Source organism: Protopterus annectens, chromosome 2.part0 (assembly GCF_019279795.1).
Source record: "Protopterus annectens isolate FY-2018-M chromosome 2.part0, PAN1.0, whole genome shotgun sequence".
NCBI lineage: Eukaryota > Metazoa > Chordata > Ceratodontiformes > Protopteridae > Protopterus > Protopterus annectens.
In genome coordinates, this window is record NC_056728.1 from 1,671,249,116 (window position 1) to 1,671,271,387 (window position 22,272).

Consider the following 22,272-nt stretch of genomic DNA (forward strand, 5'->3'; position numbering starts at 1 on the left):
AAAAACACTTACCTCCTGAAAGTGCTTCAGAACATCAGCGACAATGAATTCCTGGGTTTCATATGGATGGACCCTGATGTATGGATCAAGATCTATCACAGCGTCCTCAAACCTGATAAGTGGGAAGCCTAGGGTGCTCTTCAGTGCCTAAAGTGAGAGAAATAAACAATAAGACAGCACAACACTTCAGACTAAACTATTTTACACTTCAGATTTACACAGCTAATTTACTGCTTCCAAACCAAGCTATATCTACACCAAAATGGGACATCAGCCTCTAGCAGTTCAGTAAAAACATTTACATCAATTCATCAAACAACTGTTTATGCATGTAGTGTGTCAAAGCCTTAAATGCATGGTCACATTCCTTCCTCTAACAAAATCTGTTGGTAGAACATCCAGCCTATAGCACTGTCCAGTCCTGCCTATCTAGGTACTACATGCATTCTGACACAAATCTAGGTGAGGAGATGGACTGTGATTGCAAGATACTCTGCTGATAGTAGCAATGGGGCAAAAGCTGTGTTTTTTTGCATTACTGCAGGTATGACAGTGATGCAATTAACAATAATTACAGAGTAACCATTATAACATCACAGGAATATCATCCTTGCATGGATTCCTCTGAAAGACTAATGTTGCATGATTCCTTACTGCTATTATTCTGTAAGCTCCCCTCATGATAGTTTGACTGGCAAAAGGCCCATGGAGGAACAGAAGTAAAAATTGTGAGGGAAATGAATAGTGTTGTTGACACCTTCATACAACTGAATGTCAAACATAAAGAGAATGTACAACTTGCTGATTACACTCATCCTAGATAAATTACAGTTGTGTAAGAACTTACCATAACAGTAGATGTCTGACTGATCACTGATAAAGTATTACTAACAGTTGGGGTATGAGTTTGAAAAGAGGACACTATGTCCCCTGACTCTCCCTGGAGAAGCTTTCCTTCAGGAATCAGCACATAAGATGATACAGCATTTTCAATGGGAAGGTAAGCAGAAGGGATATACAGTAAAGGTACTATAATTTGATGTTCACGGGGCTCCCTAACACCCCTGTTATACCTTTGGTTTTGGAGGTTTTGCAAGACACCTTCATCATGGCTTCTATGAATCCGGACACTCAAACTCAAGCCTCTAAGAAACCTGACAAGTTCTACAAGGTGCGAGACACTCATAAATGTTTGTATAAGAACTTATCATCTGTCTTTGCAGTCATTTCTTTGGAGTCAGATAAACATTCTAAGCTCTTACCCTCGTCAAATGCCCTTCCAAATGATAAGGACAGTAGGGCTACTGATAAATATGGGAAGAATGTGTACACCCACTTCTGTTCTGGTCTTTTGTGTTCTAAGTTATCAGACACACACGATCAGATATTTGTTATCTCTCTTGGAGAATTCTGGAAAAGCTGTTGTATGATATGCCTGAGTCTAATGCTAAGTCTTCTGCTGTTTCTTTATTCAATGCTGCTTCCCAAACAGCAAAGAATTCTATGAAATGCAGCTATGGTGCAGTTGATACTTCCTCCTGAGCACCTGCTACTGGTCCTGTTCTAAAGAGGTTTGCTTGGCTTAGACTTCGGTCTCTACCTGAGGATGTTAAAGCTAAAGTCTTGGATGCTCCTCTACATAGGGATTCACTATTTGATCTAGCTGCTGCTGACATTTTTAAAACCTTAAGGAGGGAGGTAAAATAATGAAGGAAAACAAACAGATTTTCTTTCTCCTGTTCCCAGGTTTCAAGGGAAGTACACTACCAGTGCTGGCCCTTTCTTTTATAAAGTTCCAAAGGTACCCCTAAAAGGTAAAAGACACTCAAAATGGCATCTCAGGACAAACCGAAGCAGGAATTCAAGGGGTCTAAAAACCCATTTCCTGACTAACCAGTATCCTTGTCACTATCCATCTCTGCCTCCTACCTAGACCTACTCCTAATTCATCTGTTCAGGAAACTTAACTTGTCCCTCACAGCTTCAGAATCAATCACCACAGATCAGTGTGTTCTTTCCATTATTCAAAATGATTACAGAATGTCATGGCTTTCACTGCCTCTCTGAGCAGGCATTCCTCCTGTCACTTCAAGTCAGCTCCTCCAGTTTTGAAGGGGTTATTTCTCCTAGGCACCACAGAACTGGTCTCTGCTCATCAGACGGGTCACAGTTTTTATTCAAGACACTTCCTTGTACCCAGAAAAGAGAGGAAATGGACGTTCATTATGGACTTGTCACTTCCTCAATTTGTTTCTTAGAGTTCCAAAATTCAAAATGCTCACTCTTCCATGTTTACTTCCTATGAATTTGCCCAAAGCCTTTTTGGCGACAATGGACATAAAAGATGAACATCTGCATATTCTGATCCATTGGACAACAGGAGGTTTTTAAGGTTATGATTCAGATTATTATTTTCAGTTCCTTAAGTTGCCCTTTGGACTATGTACAGCACCAAGAGTTTTCACAAAGTGCATAAGCTTTGGTTGTTATACAGACTTCACGGAGTTAAGAGCTTCCTTTATTTGGATGATTTGTTACATCAGGCTTATATAAGACAGAAGCTCTTTATAGACTGACTTTACAATGAATCATCTCTCTCTGGGCTTCACATAAAAAATCCAATACGATTCCCTCCCAGGATCTACTGTTTCTGGGTTGCAGGGCTCTCTATTCCTTGTAAATGTCAGCTTTCCTTCCTCAAGAAAATGAGACTTTCCTAAAGGATTATTTTCAGTCTCTCCACCCCTTAGATGTGAACTCAGCAAGAAAGACTGTGTGAGCACTGGGGTTTATGACCTCCACCATTCTTATGATTCCTTGGGCCACGCTCCACAAACAGAAAAAAGTAAAGTAAAGTATGCAGTCAAATAACAAAAGGCTTGAAAAATAGGACAAGCTTTAACTGGCTATGCAGGTAAACCAATAAAATTGCAAAACTCAAGAACTAGTCAAACTTACTCGAGTTTTGCAGTTTTATTTATTTTTTTCTCTAAATTACTGAAAGCCATCTCCTTTACCAAACCTAAAACATGTACGGCTTTTTGCTGAACATCTGCAAGATTCTTCCCAGCTTGAGTTTTGTCTTCTCTTTTTCTGGTTGATTTTTTTTTTACTTATTTTCTCCACATTTCATCTTTGATGGCAAAATATAGTAGAGTCAGAATTCAGAGCACAAAAACAAAGCCCGAGATCTTCTACTAAACCATGGAAATTGGAAGGAACAGACTGCATTAATTTTATGAAAGCAAAAATAAATAACTGGATTGGTGCTCCACATCAAGATTTGTTAATAGAGAGCACATGCTCCAAATCTGGCCATGAGAAATCAGCCAAGACCTATATTAGTAAAGATGCAATCATACCAGCATAAAGTGCTGCTCCTGATAAACTTGGGTCAGAAAGGAAATTTATGTAAAAATGGGGACATAAGAGTGTTTGTGGGAAATGAGAAATCTCTGTTTATTTGCTAAGTTTTTCTGCATAGCTGCCTAGCTTGAGCATTTTCTGGCTTGTTAAACTTGATTTCTGTATTAGTAGCTGTATTTAGAGCACAACCAAAAGCTGTTTGCTGAATTTCCTGTTTGCACTTAATTTTAAATCGTTTTTTTTCTTAAAACTTGCATATTTTCTGTCCTTGACCTAGCACTCTTGTGTGGGGTCATTTACTGCACTGTTATAACTTGATATTACTTGTGAACCTCTGCTATCTCTGTAAAAACAAAACAAAAAAAAATCTTGCTTTTTCCCACTTTTCTGAGAGTTAAAAAGTTCAGTTACAGGCTTGCTGTTCCTGAACTGTTTGAAAGTTTCTGTGAGGCCATTTTGCTTGGGCTGAAGGAGGGTCTCTGTGTTCATCAGTGGCAGTGACTAACATTGAGCAGCTTCCCTGCCCCGGAGAGGTGGTTACTGACTTGAAACTGTAGTTTTATTGGCCACTAGGGTCATTTCCATAACTCCTTCATTTGTCCTCAGAGGAGTGGTTTAAGGCAGTAACTTGTAGTTTATTGGCCATTTTGGGTCATTTCCTGTCTTTTCCAGCCCCTGCTATAAAGCACGCTTTAGCGCATTATACGATTTAGCCGATTTAGCGCGGAGTTGCTACCGTTGCACACTAGGGCAGCAGCGGTTAAGCAGGTTTAAACTATTCGGGCTACCTAAAGTCCACTCTTCAAATTTTCCCTTAAAACTACCTTCCTCGAACTATACTACTGATCTAATCAGCTTATCCTATAATTAAAAAGATCATCTCTACTTGACTCCAAGTAGACTATTCTCTATCTGTTAAACTTAGCACTTGCTCCTACAGTACTTATTACCTTGATACGGCACTCTTGTCATAAATAGTACCCCAAAAAGGCAACCCCCCATTTCTCGGTCACCCACGTCCCCCGGAATCTTTTGTCTATTCCTTCTAGCATGTCGAGGGATCAGTTGCTAGTGTCCTCTCCTGCTCAGCTGGTGAACCTGGGAATATTGAGGCAATGTTACAATTGCCTCATGTACACAGACAACCCTCTCCTCCTCCCACAAAACACAAATACATGCGAGAGATGCAACTATACGGCCAAACTGGAGGCTGAGCTCTCTCAACATAGGACTGGCAAGACCAGTCAGGAGGAGAAGGTTACCACACACACTATAGACCCAGTCTCACATAGTACCATTACAACCTCAAATCATACACATAAACACACAAAGACATACTCGAGGCTCTGATCAAAATCTACCAAAACAGCAGAGGCCACCAAAGCAGACACCCAAACAACCACCACCTCAGAACACAACACCTGCAACACATAGACCTCACAGTCAGAGTGTCAAACAGTCACAGCCCTTAAGGCCAAACACAATGCCAGACACACTAGTCATTGGTGACTCCATAGTCAGACACACTGACGTCCCGCTCACCAGACTGAGTAAGGAGAAGGTCACAGTAAGCTGCCTGTCGGGCGCTAGAATCCGCCACATAACGCAAGCACTCAGGTCTCTGAACAGCAGGTACAAATATGACTCAGTCATTGTCCACGCTGGTGTAAACGACCTGAGACGTACCTCCTTGGACTACATGAAAAGAGACATTGAGGAGCTCACTGATTATGTAGCCCAGGCAGGTATGACCCTGACCTTGAGCAGTATCCTACCTTCACCAAGAATGATGCCACAATACAGAGATAAGATGATCAGCTTTAACAATTGGCTTAAACACTGGTGTCATTCAAAGGGGATCCAGTGTCTGTCTGCCTGGGATGACATGCTGGACAAGCCACGCTGCTTATGAGGGACGGCTTGCACCTGTCACCCCTGGGATTCGGATATTGGCAAAGGCTCTTGCCACCCCATAGTGCCTTTTTAGGCAAGGCTCAAATTCTAAACCTACCACCCTAGAACACAAAAAGGAAAAAACTAAGGGTAATGCTGCTCAATGCCAGAAGTCTAAATCTCAAAATGCACGCACTCGAGGCCGTTCTCAGTATGGAGAACATCGATGTCTGTGCTGTGACAGAAACCTGGTTCAAGGCTCCTCAGAGCACCCCAGCGCTATCAGGTTTTACCTCATATCATGCGTTCCGGCCCCAAAATCCGGACAATACCAAGAAAGGAGGGGGTATCCATATTCATCAAGGACACCCACACCTCAAGACTGGTGGCAACGACGATGCATCGGAGACCATCCAGGTGCAATTAACCATAGGCAAGACTGCTCTGCAAATTGTAGCATGTTACAGGCCACCCTCACAAACTCAGGAACCTCACATGGCCTTCCTGAAAACACTAGAGGGGATAAATGTATCACCAAACACCATCATACTAGGTGACTTCAATTACCCTAATATAGACTGGGAACACTACTCAAGCCCAAACACCCTAGCCCAAAAGTTCCTGGAATTCATAAACTCAAATGCCATGGAACAACTAGTCACCATCCCCACAAGAGGAGATAACATACTTGATCTCATCATCACGAACATGGGAGCACAATGTTCAACACGGAGGTGTACCCCTCACTGGTGAGATCAGACCACAAACTAATCTCGCTGGAGGTCCTCATCCCACCCCACCTGAAATAAAAAGACCACAGTAAAGAACTTCTCAAAGCCGACTTCACACTTCTAAAGACTAGTGTGGTCTCCTTTAAGGCCCCGAGCCGGGAAAACAGTACTCAAGCCGCTGAATCACTTACAAATGCCTTCTTCCAGCACCTGCAGGACTGCATGGATAAGGCAATCCCAAGCAAAACAAAGACTCTTTGTACCAAAGGCAAGCGTCCAGTCTGGTGGACCCCAGCCATAAACAAACTCTACAACAAAAGGAGGAAGCTACTACAAGATAGAGCAAAATCCTTAAAAGGTAAGACACCCTTGATCACTATAAGTAAAAAACTAAGAGCTCTCATAAAATCATCCAAAGCAAATTTCGAGAGAAAAATAGCTAAAGACTCAAAAGACAATCATAAGGCCTTATTTAGCTATGTTAGAAACCTGGGAGGAAACTCCCAGATATGCTCAGAGCTAGTTCAAAATGATGTGAAGATTACTGATCCTACAGACATTGCCAACATACTGGCTGACAGGTTCAGTGCAAACTTCTCCCCTCCCCAAAAGGAGAGATATCTATACCAAACGATTGCCCCCCCCCATACAGCTCCTGCGCCCAACTGAGTACTGGTCTCTCTAAAGCAAATTACACAGCATCCATGGGACCTGATGGTGCCCCGGCTGTGTGCTCCATGAACTCAATGAGGAATTAAACCCACAGCTAGGACAGCTGTTTAATCAAAGTCTTACCTCTGGATACGCACCCAGGGAGTGGCGCACTGCAACTGTGGTACCACTTCACAAAGGCGGTGCCTCCACTGACCCTGGAAATTACCGGCCCATTAGCTTGACAAGCCTTATCTGCAAAGCCATGGAGAGGATCATAATGGACCTCATAAATAAAGACATAGGGAATTTGCAGACTTTGGATCCAACCCAGTTTGGCTCTGTCAAAGGCAGATCATGCCTTTTAAACTTGGTTGACTTTTCCGAAACAGTCACCAAAGCCATTGATGAGGGAAAGGCAGTCCATACAGCCTACCTCGATCTGGCTAAGGCCTTCGATACAATACCCCACTCGGGTATCATTGAAAAACTCATCAGCTTAAATGTCAACCCATACATCACAAGATGGGTTGCAAACTGGCTGAGTGACAGAACCCACAGGGTCAGAGTTGCTGGCGCCATGTCAGACTCAAAGCCTGTCACAAGTGGTGTCCCACAGGGCTCAGTCCTGGGCCCACTCTTGTTTGGCATCTACTTTTCCGAAGTACAAGCAAACACAGGAGGGTTATGGCTGACAAAGTTTGCAGATGACTGCAAACTGGGCGCCATAGTAGAAAACACATCTGATACAGATATCCTTCAGAAGGGTCTCACAGAAGCGGATAACTGGTGCCAGAGCCACGGCCTAAAGTTAAATGCCAAAAATGCATAGTCATACCCTTCGGGAAAAACAAGGTTACCCCTAGCTACCAAATAGGTGGCAATCCACTGAGCACAGAAGAAGTTATCAGGGACCTGGGGACCCAGGTTGATAGTAGTCTGTCATTCGACACCCATGTAGCTAAAGTAGTTAGGAAGACCTTCTACATTGCCCACCTTATCATGAAGGGATTCTCATCTAGATCAAGGGAGGTCATAGTCTCCCTTTACTCATCACTCATCAGACCAATGATTGAGTACAATGCCCCATTCGGAATGTATCTGACCCGACACTTGCAGCAGCTGGAGAGGCCACAAAAGTTCCTCACCAAAAGGATAAAGGGTCTCAAAAATCTGTCCTATGCTGCCCGACTGAAAGAACTCCAGCTCTATTCAGTCGCCACCGCTTGCTCAGAGGTGACCTTTGCCTAACATACAAGGCCATGTCAAACCCAGATTTGATGAATATGCTTCACCTCAAAAAATCTAGATCCATCAGAGCCACAAGGGCGGGAGACTTAAACCTTGACACGGCTATTAATAGGACGTGCTGGAGGGATAGATTCATCACCCAAAGACTCCCTATGCTGTGGAACAAAATCCCGGTACATGTGAGGCAGAGCACCTCGCTGGCCTTGTTCAAGAGAAATCTTGACCAATGGATGGGAGATCACAGATATACCCCAGGGATTACCTCAGTGTCACTGCTCGACAGAGGCACAGCAAAATAATGGGTATAGTTCCCCATACTAAAGGGGTGGCGTAAGCCACAAAACGATGGGCTAGGCTTGTAAATGCCCTCGGGCAGATAGCCTAGTATGAACCTATGAACCTATGAACCTATGAACCTATGATTATTCTCTGCATACCAGGCAGAAGAGAGACAAGTATACTTCAACAATCAGGGAATGTTGAGAACCAGGTTTGTGATTCAAGCCATAGTATCCATCTGTTTTCATAATATTTTTTTCCTGGAGGACCAAAGATATTTTTGAACACAGAACATGCTATGGAGGAAACAGTTTAGCCAACAAACAGTGAGACAGCAAGCAGAAGGGGTCACGGCTTCCCATTCCACTGACAACAGCTAAGTCCGTACAGACAGACTTTGCCAGTGAAACTTTTCCCATTGCTCCAAAGGAAAATGCCTAAGTGACAGAAAAAAGCAAAAAAGATGACTAAAAGTATCAAACGTATCCTAGACTTGAACCAGAGATTGATGCTGAGGGATGCAGATGATCAGAGAAAAGACCAAAAACACTGCAAAATTAGCGAGTAAATGGGAAACTGTAAAGTATCAGTCCCATGAGATACAGGATTCGACATGTGAAATGTGCCTTGCAAGAAGAAGCGGTTAAGAAAGACTGGAATTTGATGTGTTAAATGGGTGGGTGAACCCCACTATATACCTTTAATATTTAAAGTGACACTGAAGGGAGTTAGTGACTATAAGTAAAACAGTTTTTGTTCTTATTAATATTTGTTTAAAAATTCATGATGATGATGATTGCATGTTAAACTGTTTTTGTACAAGATGTGGTGAGGCATATTTTAAATGTGAGGTGAGGATGTCTTATCAATGACTGTTGTATATGTTAAAGATATTAAAGTGAGAAAATAATTTTTCTTTGTTGTAATGTAGCCATGTTTTAGACTAACAAGGTAAGAAAGAATAGAAAGAATCAGGCTAAAGTTAATATAATGTTGTAAACTTGGGCTACTAGGGTGGGGGTGTAAAAGTTTACTGACCACACTTTATTAGGAATTATGATAATAACTTCCCCCCATTTTAAAAGAGTGGATGTCTGGACTGATGTACTTGGTTTGTGTTACAGATAAGGAGTTTTTAAGCAACTAGACTTGAAAAATAATGCAAAATGATGAACGGCAGGGAGAATAATTATTCTTTCTTGCATTTCCAAATTCATTAGCTATTTTTCCATTAGTAAATGCTTTCACTGGGAGATATTAGGTTTACAGTTGCAAGCAATTTATCATATGATTCAGAACTGTGTGTTTGGGTAGAGTTTACAAAGATTCTTTTATGCATCTGCAAAGTTACTAGCTGTTTTTGATTTATTTATTTTTTATTATTACCGACTGCTTCTACTTGGAAATAAGCAATCTGCAGGTGGAAACAACTGATTATGAGAGGTCTGAACACTATGTGCTGAGTGAAATGCAAGCAATGCATTGTAAAAGAAAAGTTTGAAACTGCGGGACATGAGTAAGTTACACAAGTATTTGCCACATCAAAATATTTAATACTTTAATGCATTTAATATAACAGTGCACATTTTCATTTATTTAAAAGTAGCAAATACACTTTTTCTTAGAGCTAAAACTAATGTCTAAAGACGTATGCAAGCTGATTTTCACATATGAAAGGGGAATAGAGATGAGAAAAGAGCAGACAGCAGTCAATTAAGTGGGACACAGGCACTAACATGAGCTTTATAATGGGTAACCTTAATTTTAAAATAGGCAATACCTGTGGGTGCACCCATCTATTTTGGGACAATTGCTCTTACCTGGAAGGGTAAACTATTTTTGTTTTTATATACGTAGTTTTGTGAGTTTGTTAAGGGGTACAAAAGTATGGGGGTTCTGATAATCTCTTTAGCTTTTTTTAGTGCTTTCATTAAAGGAAAAGGTCTTCAGAAATGTCATACACATTCAAATGGAGAGTTGAAGAGGCAACTACATAAGAGGTCAGCCTGCCAAACATTAGTGCCTGCTTATAAGCTAAATGTTGGAAATATACATTCAAAAGAACTGTCACATATAATGAGTGGGAGCAATAAATGTCTGTGGTTACTCTCTCCATATTCTCCAGGTATATAAATGGACTTACAGGAATAAACATAAAGCAAAGAGTACCGGATTATAAGAACAGATTTAGGATGCATGCAGGCATACGGCAGATGGCACCTTTGGATAGAAATGAGCATGTGGATTTGACAAAGACAGGATTTCAAGGTTGCTATTCAGGAAAATATCAGGGCCAAAGGAAAAAGGAAGTAATAATACTGATTGCTAGAGGGGCTGTGTGAAGACTGCCAGCCTCGCTAGATAGAATTTTGTAGATAATTCTGTCATTTGTAAATATTAATGTAAGCCTTAGGCTTGTTCTCTTAAATGTGAAAAGACTGTATTGGATGTTGAACTGCAAAAATGTAACAACAGTGCACTCTGCTGTAAGAAAGCTGATAAGTCAAGTATTTTATGACTGTTTTGATCTCAGGGCTCGTAGCCACGGTGTCTGAACCAGCAGATTATTTTTATTGTTTTGACACTAGAGTTAATCGCTAGATTTTACACATATAATGTCTTTAATTGCTGTAGTTTCATGACCAGGTGCAAGCTTACTAAGAAATGATAATGTAGAGTTTCTGTTAGCCTGGGAAACCAGAGAATTGTTAAGAATGGTGTAATCTAAAATGAGTCAGCAGGATGTATTATCAATTTAAAGGACTTTCTCATACAGAGAGCATTTTGCATTTGTCTTCAGAAATTACCACTCACCAGCACTTGCTTTGCTCTCTCTGTTATGTAAGTAGGATCTTAGACTTTAATGTATCTACTAGAAATAGATACCAAATAATAAATTTAGTCTAGCTGTTTTCTATATTTATGTCAGACTATTCTAGAGTATTATTTTAAGCATTTTCCTGTGATCTCTGAACTCTTGAGTAGCACTGTGTAGTAGTAAGTATTGTCTTGTGTTTTTTTATTTATTATTAAATATTTTTAAACCTTTCAACTGTGGCTGTTTTGTGTAAAGATAATTTAAGCTCTAGAGTAAACTGCATGTATATAGTGATACTATACAAAGCCACTCCAAATAAGGCTTGCTGCTCAGTTACACATAATTTGGATAAGACACCATTTGGTAAGGGCCTTTTTAGTAGCTGATAAGTAAGGGTCCTGTTGGCAGTGATTACTACCTTACAGCCTGGACAGAAGGGGCAGAGCTAGTGAACCTGTGCAAGCATTCCCCAGGAGTGTATGTGTGGTTGTATATAAATCATATCTCAAAGTGCATGTGTGTCAGCTACTTGGGCAAGGACACAAAGCACTGGTTGGACAGAGAGAGTGCTAGGAGGACTTGGCTTGGGACCCTGGCTAAGGACCCCACTCTATAGCTGTGCCAGTGGGGAATCTTATTGGGGATCTGGAGAGAAAGGGAGAAACCAGCCCTAGACTGACTGTGATCTCTGTGTGCTATTAAGGGAAATTGTACTTCACTGTGTGTGTATTTTTTATCCTTCCCAATGTGGACGCCCCTCACTGGTGGGGATTGAGGCTCCTTGATTACTGGGCTAGTGCACATGCATCACAGGCTGTAATAAAGATGGAATAAAAAAAACAATAAATGTAAATTTGTGGTAAGAGGTTACTGGCAGTGGAGGGGGGATTACACTGACTTGTATTTACATTCCACCTAATACTACTACGCAGCTTAAGTGAATTTAAGGAGAAATAATAATTTTTCAGCTGGGAATATTATTCTAAGTGGTGACTAGAACATAGTTTGCAATAATTAGGCTGCATTGTGGGATCTAACAGGGAACTATAACAACAGATGGCATATTTCTGAATAAATATATAAAATATTTGTCATGGAATATATGAATTCAGTAGTAGGAACTTAAGAATTTACACATTATTTGTCAGAGAACAATAACTAAGCTAGACTTGACAGAAATTCTATTTTACAGCAGCATGTGTATTTAATTCAAAGTTCTGGCACATGTCCAATAACTATTGTAGATCATGTACCAATAAAAACTAATATAAAGACACAGAGTAATGAGGTAAAAATGAGACATTGGTGCTATCCTACCCATTTGTTAAAAAGAGGAATTTAAAGAATAGGTAGCGGAAATGATCTGCAAATTATTAAGGAAGATATACATTTCCTAAGAAGGGAAAGTTAGTGAGTGCAATGAAAATGGAATTTAAAAACATAGCAATATGAAAGGAAGAGATATGGGAAAGAAGTAATAGGAATTATTAAGAGAGGCTGACAGTGTTTAAACTACTGCAAAATAAGAGGAATCTAACAGAACAAGAGGAGGAGCAACTGCAGAGTGCCAAAGGGAATATGAGGGATTACTTGGATAGCATGCTTGAGTTTAGACAGGTTGGTATTAAGCAACTATTTTTGACAACTGCAAAGTACAAAAACGTTTAGCAAAATAAAGTGGAAAGGGCGGTTGTCAAACTCAAGGAGCATATGAAAAAAAACAGAAATCCTATAAAGGTATTATTGAGATTTCAGAAAAGTTATGAACATTTGTGTAAAGCAGGGGGATGTGGCATCCGGGCTCAAATGGAAATCTTTATGGAAGTCTTAACTGCATCAAGATTAGAAGAAGACGAGGCTCAACAATTATTATCTAAATCAGGAAGACATGAGAGAATAATGGTAGTGTATAATACACAGGAAAGTTTCCTAGAACAGACAGTTTTCCTGGGGAAGTTTAGAAATTAGGAAGAGAAAAAGTGATAACAGATCTGGAAGGTTTTGTTTAACCATATTTAAAAAAACTGGGAAGGGGGTAACAAGCATCTCGGAAGAAAGATGTAGTGGCTGAACTATGCAAACAGAATAATGAATCCTCAGACTCAGCTTCATATGGACTTATTTCAATGTTAAACCATGACTATAAAGTACAAAATAACCAGTAAGTGCAACAACGGCTGTAGAATAAACGTTCACCAAAGCTTAAGAAAATCAAAGGTTTAATACGAACACATAAACAAACAGATCCTAGGTAGTAAGCGCTTTCACGTTATAGCAACGCTTCATCAGACTTCAAAGGCACAACTTGGTAGCTACCCTTTTATACATCATAATTCATTGCAGCTATTATCAATTAACCAATTTGTTAACCATCAAAGCACTTAATTAATTAAAACAATTTGATCTATAGAATCACCATTCGTAAAAAGACAAGTATATGTATAAAACATAATAAATCACACATAAAAATGTCTATGTATAAAAAGTATATGCATACATATGAATATATATATACTGTGTGTGTATAAAAATAAAATATAAAAACATTTAGCAAGAATACGTTTATAACATTAATGTTTCAATGGTCTCCCTGCTAAAAATGGTTTTAGGGTTATTTTTTCATTGAGACCATATCTATGGGCTTGCAATTTTAATATCCATTTGTTCTCCTCTTCTTCGGTATAATTCTTAATGTCGCCCAATCTATTAGTCGCGTTTATAACTTCCATCACCCTAAAGGTGAAAGAATGTGTAGAATCATGTTCTAGCACATGTCGTGCCAAAGCATTGTTTACATTACTTTTCTCTATCGCATATATGTGCTCCCTAATGCGTTCATAAAAGATCTGTTGGTCTTTACATAAAACTGTTGGCAAGGCAACATTGACTATATAAATAATGTGTGTGGTCCTACAGTCAGCATATCCATTAAAAATATAAATGCGTCCCGTGTGGGGATGTGTAAACTTATTGTTACCTGCTATATATTTACATTGTTTACACGTACGGCAAGCATAGGTATCCATCCTCTGTGACGATATCCGGTCTCTAGATGTGCTGTCATAACACAGCATCCTATTCAAGGACTTCATATTCCTATAGGCTATATGAGGTTTGTCATCCACTAATGTTTTTAATGTATCATCCATCAACAACAATTTCCAGTTGTTGTTTATCACTTGTTTAACATAGTTGTTCCTATTTGTGAACGGTATGATTAATCTATTAACATTGGAAGCACTTGTGTCGTTACTGGACTGCATATTTGCCTCTGTCCTATTGATAAATGGAATACCTGTTCCACTCCTATGTCTATCACCTTCTATGATGGCTCTAGATATTTCCTTTTCGTTATAGCCACTAGAAGTAAAATTAAGAGCTAGTTGTTTCTTCTGCTGTTCAAATGCTTCCCCCTGTGTGGATAACCTAGAGGCCCTCAAAACTTGATTTTTCACAATGTTGCCATGTATATGCCTAGGATGCATACTATTGCGGTGGAGGAGATTATTCCTCCAGCAAGGCTTCCTAAACAATTCAGTGTCAATACCATCAGGCCCTTTTACAAGTTTAACATCAAGAAAGGCTATATCTGATTTAGAAGAAATACTATCAAAAGTCAAAAAGTCAGTCATCCCATTCAAATAAGTCACAAAATCATCCAACTGTTCAATGGTTCCACCCCAAACAATAAAAACATCATCCACAAAACGACTATAATATTTCAAATTAGCAGAATAATCCAGGTTGTTAAGGACATAAGTGTTTTCCCAATGTGCCAACACCAAATTGGCATAGGTGTTGGCACATGGGGTCCCCATGGCCACCCCCTTTGTTTGTAGATAAAATTTACCTTCATATAATAAGACATTATTTTCTAATGTCAGTTGTAAGAGGGATAGCCATCTGTTGATCTTATCAGTGGAGATTCCTTTATCAATCAGAAGGAGCCTGACATAGTCCATCCCTATGTCATTGGGTATGGATGTGAATAACGATTTCACATCTAGTGTAACTAGAAAATCATTGCTATTGATAGATGTTAGTCTATTATTCATAGCTAATGCCTCTAAAAAGTGTTTGGTATCTCTTAGTATTTGCTTCATTCCATTAACAACAGGTTTAAACATTTTATCCAAATAAATGGATAAAGGTTCCGTTAGCCATCCCTTACTAGCTACTATAGGGCGTAGAGGAGGATCCTGAGGTGCTTTATGGATCTTCGGTAAACCTCTAAAGGAAGGAACCAAAGGATGTTCCACCAAAAGATAATCATACAGTTCTTTATCAATGACATTATTTAACAAAAGGTCATACAAGTTCCCATAGACACTTCATTAAGCATACTAGCATTGAGAGGTTGATAGGTTGCACTATCAGATAACATGTTTTGCATCTTTTTACTGTATATAGTTTTATCCATTACCACGACCGCTCCACCCTTGTCTGCTTGTCGGATAACAATGTCTCCATTATTTTTCAGGCTAAGCATTGCTTCTCTTTCCCCTGTCGTTGTGTTAAAAAAATGGGGTTTGGCATCTTTATTATTATACAAATCAAAGAGATCACTCTCACAAGCTCTCTCAAAAGCATCCAATAATGGATGCTGTTGAGGCACAAAAGTAGAAGGTTTCCTAAAACTATTTGCATTCATATTATAGTTACCCTGTCCATATAACATTTTCAAACCAATATTTCTGGTAAACAATTTAATATCAACAATAATGTCAATAAAATCAAAAGAACAAGATGGTATGAAACTCAAACCCTTGTTCAACAAAGATAATTCATGTTCATTAAGTTCATACCTCGATATATTGAACACTATATGTCTGATTTACTGATCGCAGGACCTTCCTTTGTTGTACATTTATGTCCTCTGTGCTTTTCCTTTTCGTGATCCTGTTCCGTGGAGACCATGTTCTTCTGTCGATGGGTTTGATGGGCAGGGGAAAAGTCGGAAAACCCTCGCCAAAGGCAAACACTTCTTCATTTGAATTAACAAATGAATCAATGGTGAGTTGTTTCCTACTAACATCATTACCTTTTAGTTCACCTACTGGATTTGAGGTAGTTGGTGTCTCAGTGTTAATTTCATTCCCTGTATGAATCATAGCTTCAACAATGACTTGTCGGGGTTGATGGTTAATTGTAGATCCCGTCTTGACACTCCCATCGGTGTTCGATGACGTCGGTGTAGTACCTCCTTCAGCTCTCTTTGCCGCTGACATCATCGTAGGTGTGGCTCTAGGTCGTACTTCCATTATCGACAGAAGAACATGGTCTCCACGGAACAGGATCACGAAAAGGAAAAGCACAGAGGACATAAATGTACAACAAAGGAAGGTCCTGCGATCAGTAAATCAGACATAGTGTTCAATATATCGAGGTATGAACTTAATGAACATGAATTATCTTTGTTGAACAAGGGTTTGAGTTTCATACCATCTTGTTCTATTGATTTTACTGACATCATTGTTGATATTAAATTGTTTACCAGAAATATTGGCTTGAAAATGTTATATGGGCAAGATAATCATAACATAAATGTAAATAGTTTTAGGAAACCTTCTACTTTTGTGCCTCAACAGCATCCATTACTGGAAGCTTTTGAGAGAGCTTGTGAGAGTGATCTCTTTGATTTATATAATAGTAAAGATGCTAAACCGCATTTTTTTAACACAACGACAGGGGAAAGAGAAGCAATGCTTAGCCTGAAAAACAATGGAGACATTGTTATCCGACAAGCAGACAAGGGTGGAGCGGTCGTGGTAATGGATAAAACTATGTACAGTACAAAGATGCAAGACATGTTATCTGATAGTGCAACCTATCAACCTCTCAATGCTAGTATGCTTAATAATTTGATCAGAAGTGTCTATGGGAACTTGTATGACCTTTTGTTAAATAATGTCATTGATAAAGAACTGTATGATTATCTTTTGGTGGAACATCCTTTGGTTCCTTCCTTTAGAGGTTTACCGAAGATCCATAAAGCACCTCAGGATCCTCCTCTACGCCCTATAGTGGCTAGTAAGGGATGGCTAATGGAACCGCTATCCATTTATTTGGATAAAATGTTTAAACCTGTTGTTAATGGAATGAAGCAAATACTAAGAGATACCAAACACTTTTTAGAGGCATTAGCTATGAATAATAGACTAACATCTATCAATAGCAATGATTTTCTAGTTACCCTAGATGTGAAATCATTATTCACATCCATACCCAATGACATAGGGATGGACTATGTCAGGCTCCTTCTGACTGATAAAGGAATCTCCACTGATAAGATCAACAGTTGGCTATCCCTCTTAGAACTGACGTTAGAAAATAATGTCTTATTATATGAAGGTAAATTTTATCTACAAACAAAGGGGGTGGCCATGGGGACCCCATGTGCCAACACCTATGCCAATTTGGTGTTGGCACATTGGGAAAACACTTATGTCCTTAACAACCTGGATTATTCTGCTAATTTGAAATATTATAGTCATTTTGTGGATGATGTTTTTATTGTTTGGGGTGGAACCATTGAACAGTTGGATGATTTTGTGACTTATCTGAATGGGACAACTGACTTTTTGACTTTTGATAGTATTTCTTCTAAATCAGATATAGCCTTTCTTGATGTTAAACTTGTAAAAGGGCCTGATGGTATTGACACTGAATTGTTTAGGAAGCCTTGCTGGAGGAATAATCTCCTCCACCGCAATAGTATGCATCCTAGGCATATACATGGCAACATTGTGAAAAATCAAGTTTTGAGGGCCTCTAGGTTAACCACACAAGGGGAAGCATTTGAACAGCAAAAGAAACAACTAGCTCTTAATTTTACTTCTAGAGGCTATAACGAAAAGGAAATATCTAGAGCCATCATAGAAGGTGATAGACATAGGAGTGGAATGGGTATTCCATTTATCAATAGGACAGAGGCAAATATGCAGTCCAGTAACGACACAAGTGCTTCCAATGTTAATAGATTAATCATACCGTTCACAAATAGGAACAACTATGTTAAACAAGTGATAAACAACAACTGGAAATTGTTGTTGATGGATGATACATTAAAAACATTAGTGGATGACAAACCTCATATAGCCTATAGGAATATGAAGTCCTTGAATAGGATGCTGTGTTATGACAGCACATCTAGAGACGGATATCGTCACAGAGGATGGGTACCTATGCTTGCCGTACGTGTAAACAATGTAAATATATAGCAGGTAACAATAAGTTTACACATCCACACACGGGACGCATTTATATTTTTAATGGATATGCTGACTGTAGGACCACACACATTATTTATATAGCTCAATGTTCGTCTTGCCAACAGTGTTATGTAGGCAAGACCAACAGATCTTTGCGTGAACGCATTAGGGAGCACATATATGCGATAGAGAAAGGTAATGTAAACAATGCTTTGGCAAGACATGTGCTAGAACATGATTCTACACATTCTTTCACCTTTAGGGTGATGGAAGTTATAAACGCGACTAATAGATTGGGCGACATTAAGAATTATACCGAAGAAGAGGAGAACAAATGGATATTAAAATTGCAAGCCCATAGATATGGTCTCAATGAAAAAATAACCCTAAAACCATTTTTAGCAGGGAGACCATTGAAACATTAATGTTATAAACATATTCTTGCTAAATGTTTTTATATTTTATTTTTATACACACACAGTATATATATATTCATATATATGCATATACTTTTTATACATAGACATTTTTATGTGTGATTTATTATGTTTTACACATGTACTTGTCTTTTTATGAATGGTGATTCTATAGATCAAATTGTTTTAATTAATTAAGTGCTTTGATGGTTAACAAATTGGTTAATTGATAATAGCTGCAATGAATTATGATGTATAAAAGGGTAGCTACCAAGTTGTGCCTTTGAAGTCTGATGAAGCGTTGCTATAACGTGAAAGCGCTTACTACCTAGGATCTGTTCGTTTATGTGTTCGTATTAAACCTTTGATTTTCTTAAGCTTTGGTGGACGTTTATTCTACAGCCGTTGTTGCACTTACTGGTTATTTTGTACTTTTCATGTTTGGACTTTTTCCAGAAGTGCTTTACTCAGCAGGAAACTATTTTTTTGCATGACTATAAAGTGTTTATGTCTACATTAGCTAAGAGGAATGGTGAGGATATTTCAAAGTTAACAGACATGGATCAATTTGGCTTTGTGGAAGGGATGCAAACATTTGACATTTTTTATAGACTTTTATTACATATTCACTTAAGATATAGGCAAAAGGATCTACTTTATCCTATCGAAACTTCAGTTCAACAAACTTCAAATTCAAAAGAAGACTATGCCAAAAACGTACTTTAAAGAATGATCAGATCACCAGAATTTTACTCTGGGAAAGGAGACTGCTGTCCAACATCACCAAACAATCACACCAAAGCATATCAAACCTACCAAAGTGGAGGGGCTTCTCCCCCCATAATTCCCTAACTAAATATACAAACTCTGAGATCACACTATAGTGGGGAAAAGGACAAATTCCCCCATGTTGGCCAACTGCCTCCTTTTCAGGACTAAAACTCCAGTGACCTGACCGTTCGTTAAAGTAAGCTTTCTGTGTAGTCATCTCGTAAATTTAAAGTTCGGTGAACTGAAATTTAGATAAGGTAAAGGGGACCCAGGCAAACATATATTAACAGAAAATAAAATAAACCATGTTAACATTTTGTTCTATTAACATGCGTCATATACCATACAACTTTTCTTTCTTTCTTTGTAACTATCATCAGCCCAAATTATATAAACTGATAAATTCCTGCCTTCCATTAAACCCCAGTCCTCCTCCCATTATTCTGTATATATTGTTCCCACAATTTCCATTTATTTCTATGCAATTTGTCCCTTCACTTTTCGAAATACCCCTCTTCCAGTTCTTTTATCTATTTTATAATATTCAATCAGAGATATGAGAATATTAATAGAAGAGTGATGATTCAAAGGGAAGCAGAATGCAAGAAGATGCTGCGGTTGTCGGTAGGTCTTAATGGAGAGAAAGCACTTGACAGTCAGCTGTGACTTTGAGTAAGGCAGATGAAAGCATTTTCATTCTCTGATAGAATAACAGGGTTAAACAAGGTGGATGTACCATAGTTCACAGACAAGTATTAAGGTGGGAATGTTCTTTTCCAACAAGTTGTGCTTGAACAGAGAAGCCAGGCAGGGGTGGCCATTTTTCCCTTTGTTATCTACCTTACATTTAAAGCCACTGGCAAAGAACATAAGGGACTCACAAATTCATGGATATAATGTGTAAAGTAGTCAAGAAAAACTTGCTTTATTTGCAGGTAATATTTTGTACTTGATAAATCCAAAATGGGACACTTTAATATTGTGGAACATTTTTTGAGACAATTTCAACATTTTAGGATATACAATGAATGAAGATAAAACAAAGTTTACAGCAGTAAAGTCCATAGCCACACATAAATTGGTTAAGCAATACCTGTATTTTGGAGACATGATAAGATGAAGTATTTAGGTGCACGGATTAAAAAGAATTATGTTATGACTGCCAGGGATATGTGGGAAGAGACTAAAAAATAATACAAAAAATTGAGAAATGGAATCTCTTGATTATGGATATCGATAATAAGATGCATGCAGCAAAAATGTTTTTTAGTCTCTTTAGTTTTATATACAAGTCAGGCATATTTTTATCAACTACAGGAAAAATTGTGGAAGATAATTAATAAATGAATTGAAGCAATTTATTTGGGAGGGGAAAGAGGGCAAGTGCTATGTTGGATAAACTGATTCTCCCCATAAAATAACGTGATTTAGGATTACCTGATTTGAAGGGATATCTTACAGCTATGCATTTAAAATTCATATACATAAAACATGAAGATTATAAATCAAAATGAAAAGGGATGATGATGAAATGGGGGGGGGGTGGAGTTCAAGATATAAAGGAAAGAATATCCTTAATGAGAATAATAACCATACAGAATATTATCTTCATAAAGCAGCAAAAAGTATTCTAAGAACTATGCTAACACAGGAATTGGGAAAGAAGATTTACCAACAGCGATAACTAGTTACAAGTAGCTGTACAGAGAATAGGCAAGGGAGGACTTGAATTTACTGCAGAAAATTGGCAAAAGAACCAACATACTGGTGGGTAGAAAGGGAAAGGTAACAGAGTGGGATGAGACCTTACACAAGTTCTGACTGCAGATTAGAGCCTGCCTTCCCTTCCAGGGACTGATAAGAGTACAAGCATAGAGGAAGTACAGTTGTGGAAGTCCTACTTATCTGTAACAGTAGACGTTTGAATTTCAAACTGCCTCAGTGGCATATGCGTTCGGTGCATGCACAAACTCACACTGGCAACTTTCTAGAGCTCAGGATCCCCTCTTCTGATTCTCTGTGATAGGGGATTGGCTAAGCCCCTCCCATCAGTGAAAGCCTGACCTCTGTCACAGACAGTTGGTTATTCAGGTTTTTAGTGCTAAGTAGAAAGAACCAATAAGGGCCAGAAGCAAGAAAAGCCTGAAACCACCCAATTCACAATCACAAAACACCAACAAATAACCAAAACCAACCATCATATGAAAAATGGACACCACTGAACTCTAAACAAAATAAGGGGGGGAGTGTTACCACTGAGACAGTTTGAAATTCAAACACTTACTGTTACAGGTAAGTAGGAGTTGCATAACTGTACTATGATCATCATTCACACTGCCTCAGTGGCATATAGGTAAAGTCCCAAAGCGTACCCTACCTGGGTGGATGAAGGATAAGGATGACAGAAGCCCATAGAGAATGCACCCTGCAAAACCTGCTCTGGAACTTGAAAAAGAAATCAGTTTGTAGTGCTTTGTAAAGGTATAAACAGAGGACCAGGCTGACATCTCTGGAATGCTTCTAGAGTCCACTCCTTTCCAATACGCTACCAAAGAGCATAAGATTCTGATGGAATGTGCCTTAACCTTGCCTGGAATACGTTTACCATGGTGGGAGTAAGAAAAAAACAACAGCAGAGGACACGCAATGAGCACTTGCTTACTTAGAGACAGGATGACCCTTCTTAAATCCAGAAGAAATAAAATAGAAGTTATGTTCTTACCATAACGTTCCATGTTAGTTGTCTTCTTCTCGCCTTCTTCTTGCTGGATGGGTTCGGAGCCGACCTCGGCTCCGACTCGGCCACTCTAAAAGCTCGAGAGTTGGTTCCACCGGCTCGAGGCTCCCCTTATATCCCACAATGCTAGGCGAGAGTTACCTCAGAT

General features: G+C 39.0%; 1 protein-coding gene across 1 annotated transcript in view; it reads right to left on the bottom strand.

The window, feature by feature from the left end:
* VPS13D (vacuolar protein sorting 13 homolog D) overlaps window positions 1-22,272 on the bottom strand; it is a 3,321,573-nt gene that overhangs the window by 13,259 nt on the left and 3,286,042 nt on the right. Inside the window, exon 64 of the mRNA XM_044060428.1 lies at window positions 13-147. Within this exon, the coding sequence (XP_043916363.1) occupies window positions 13-147 (135 nt within the window). The remainder of the gene's footprint in view (window positions 1-12; window positions 148-22,272) is intronic.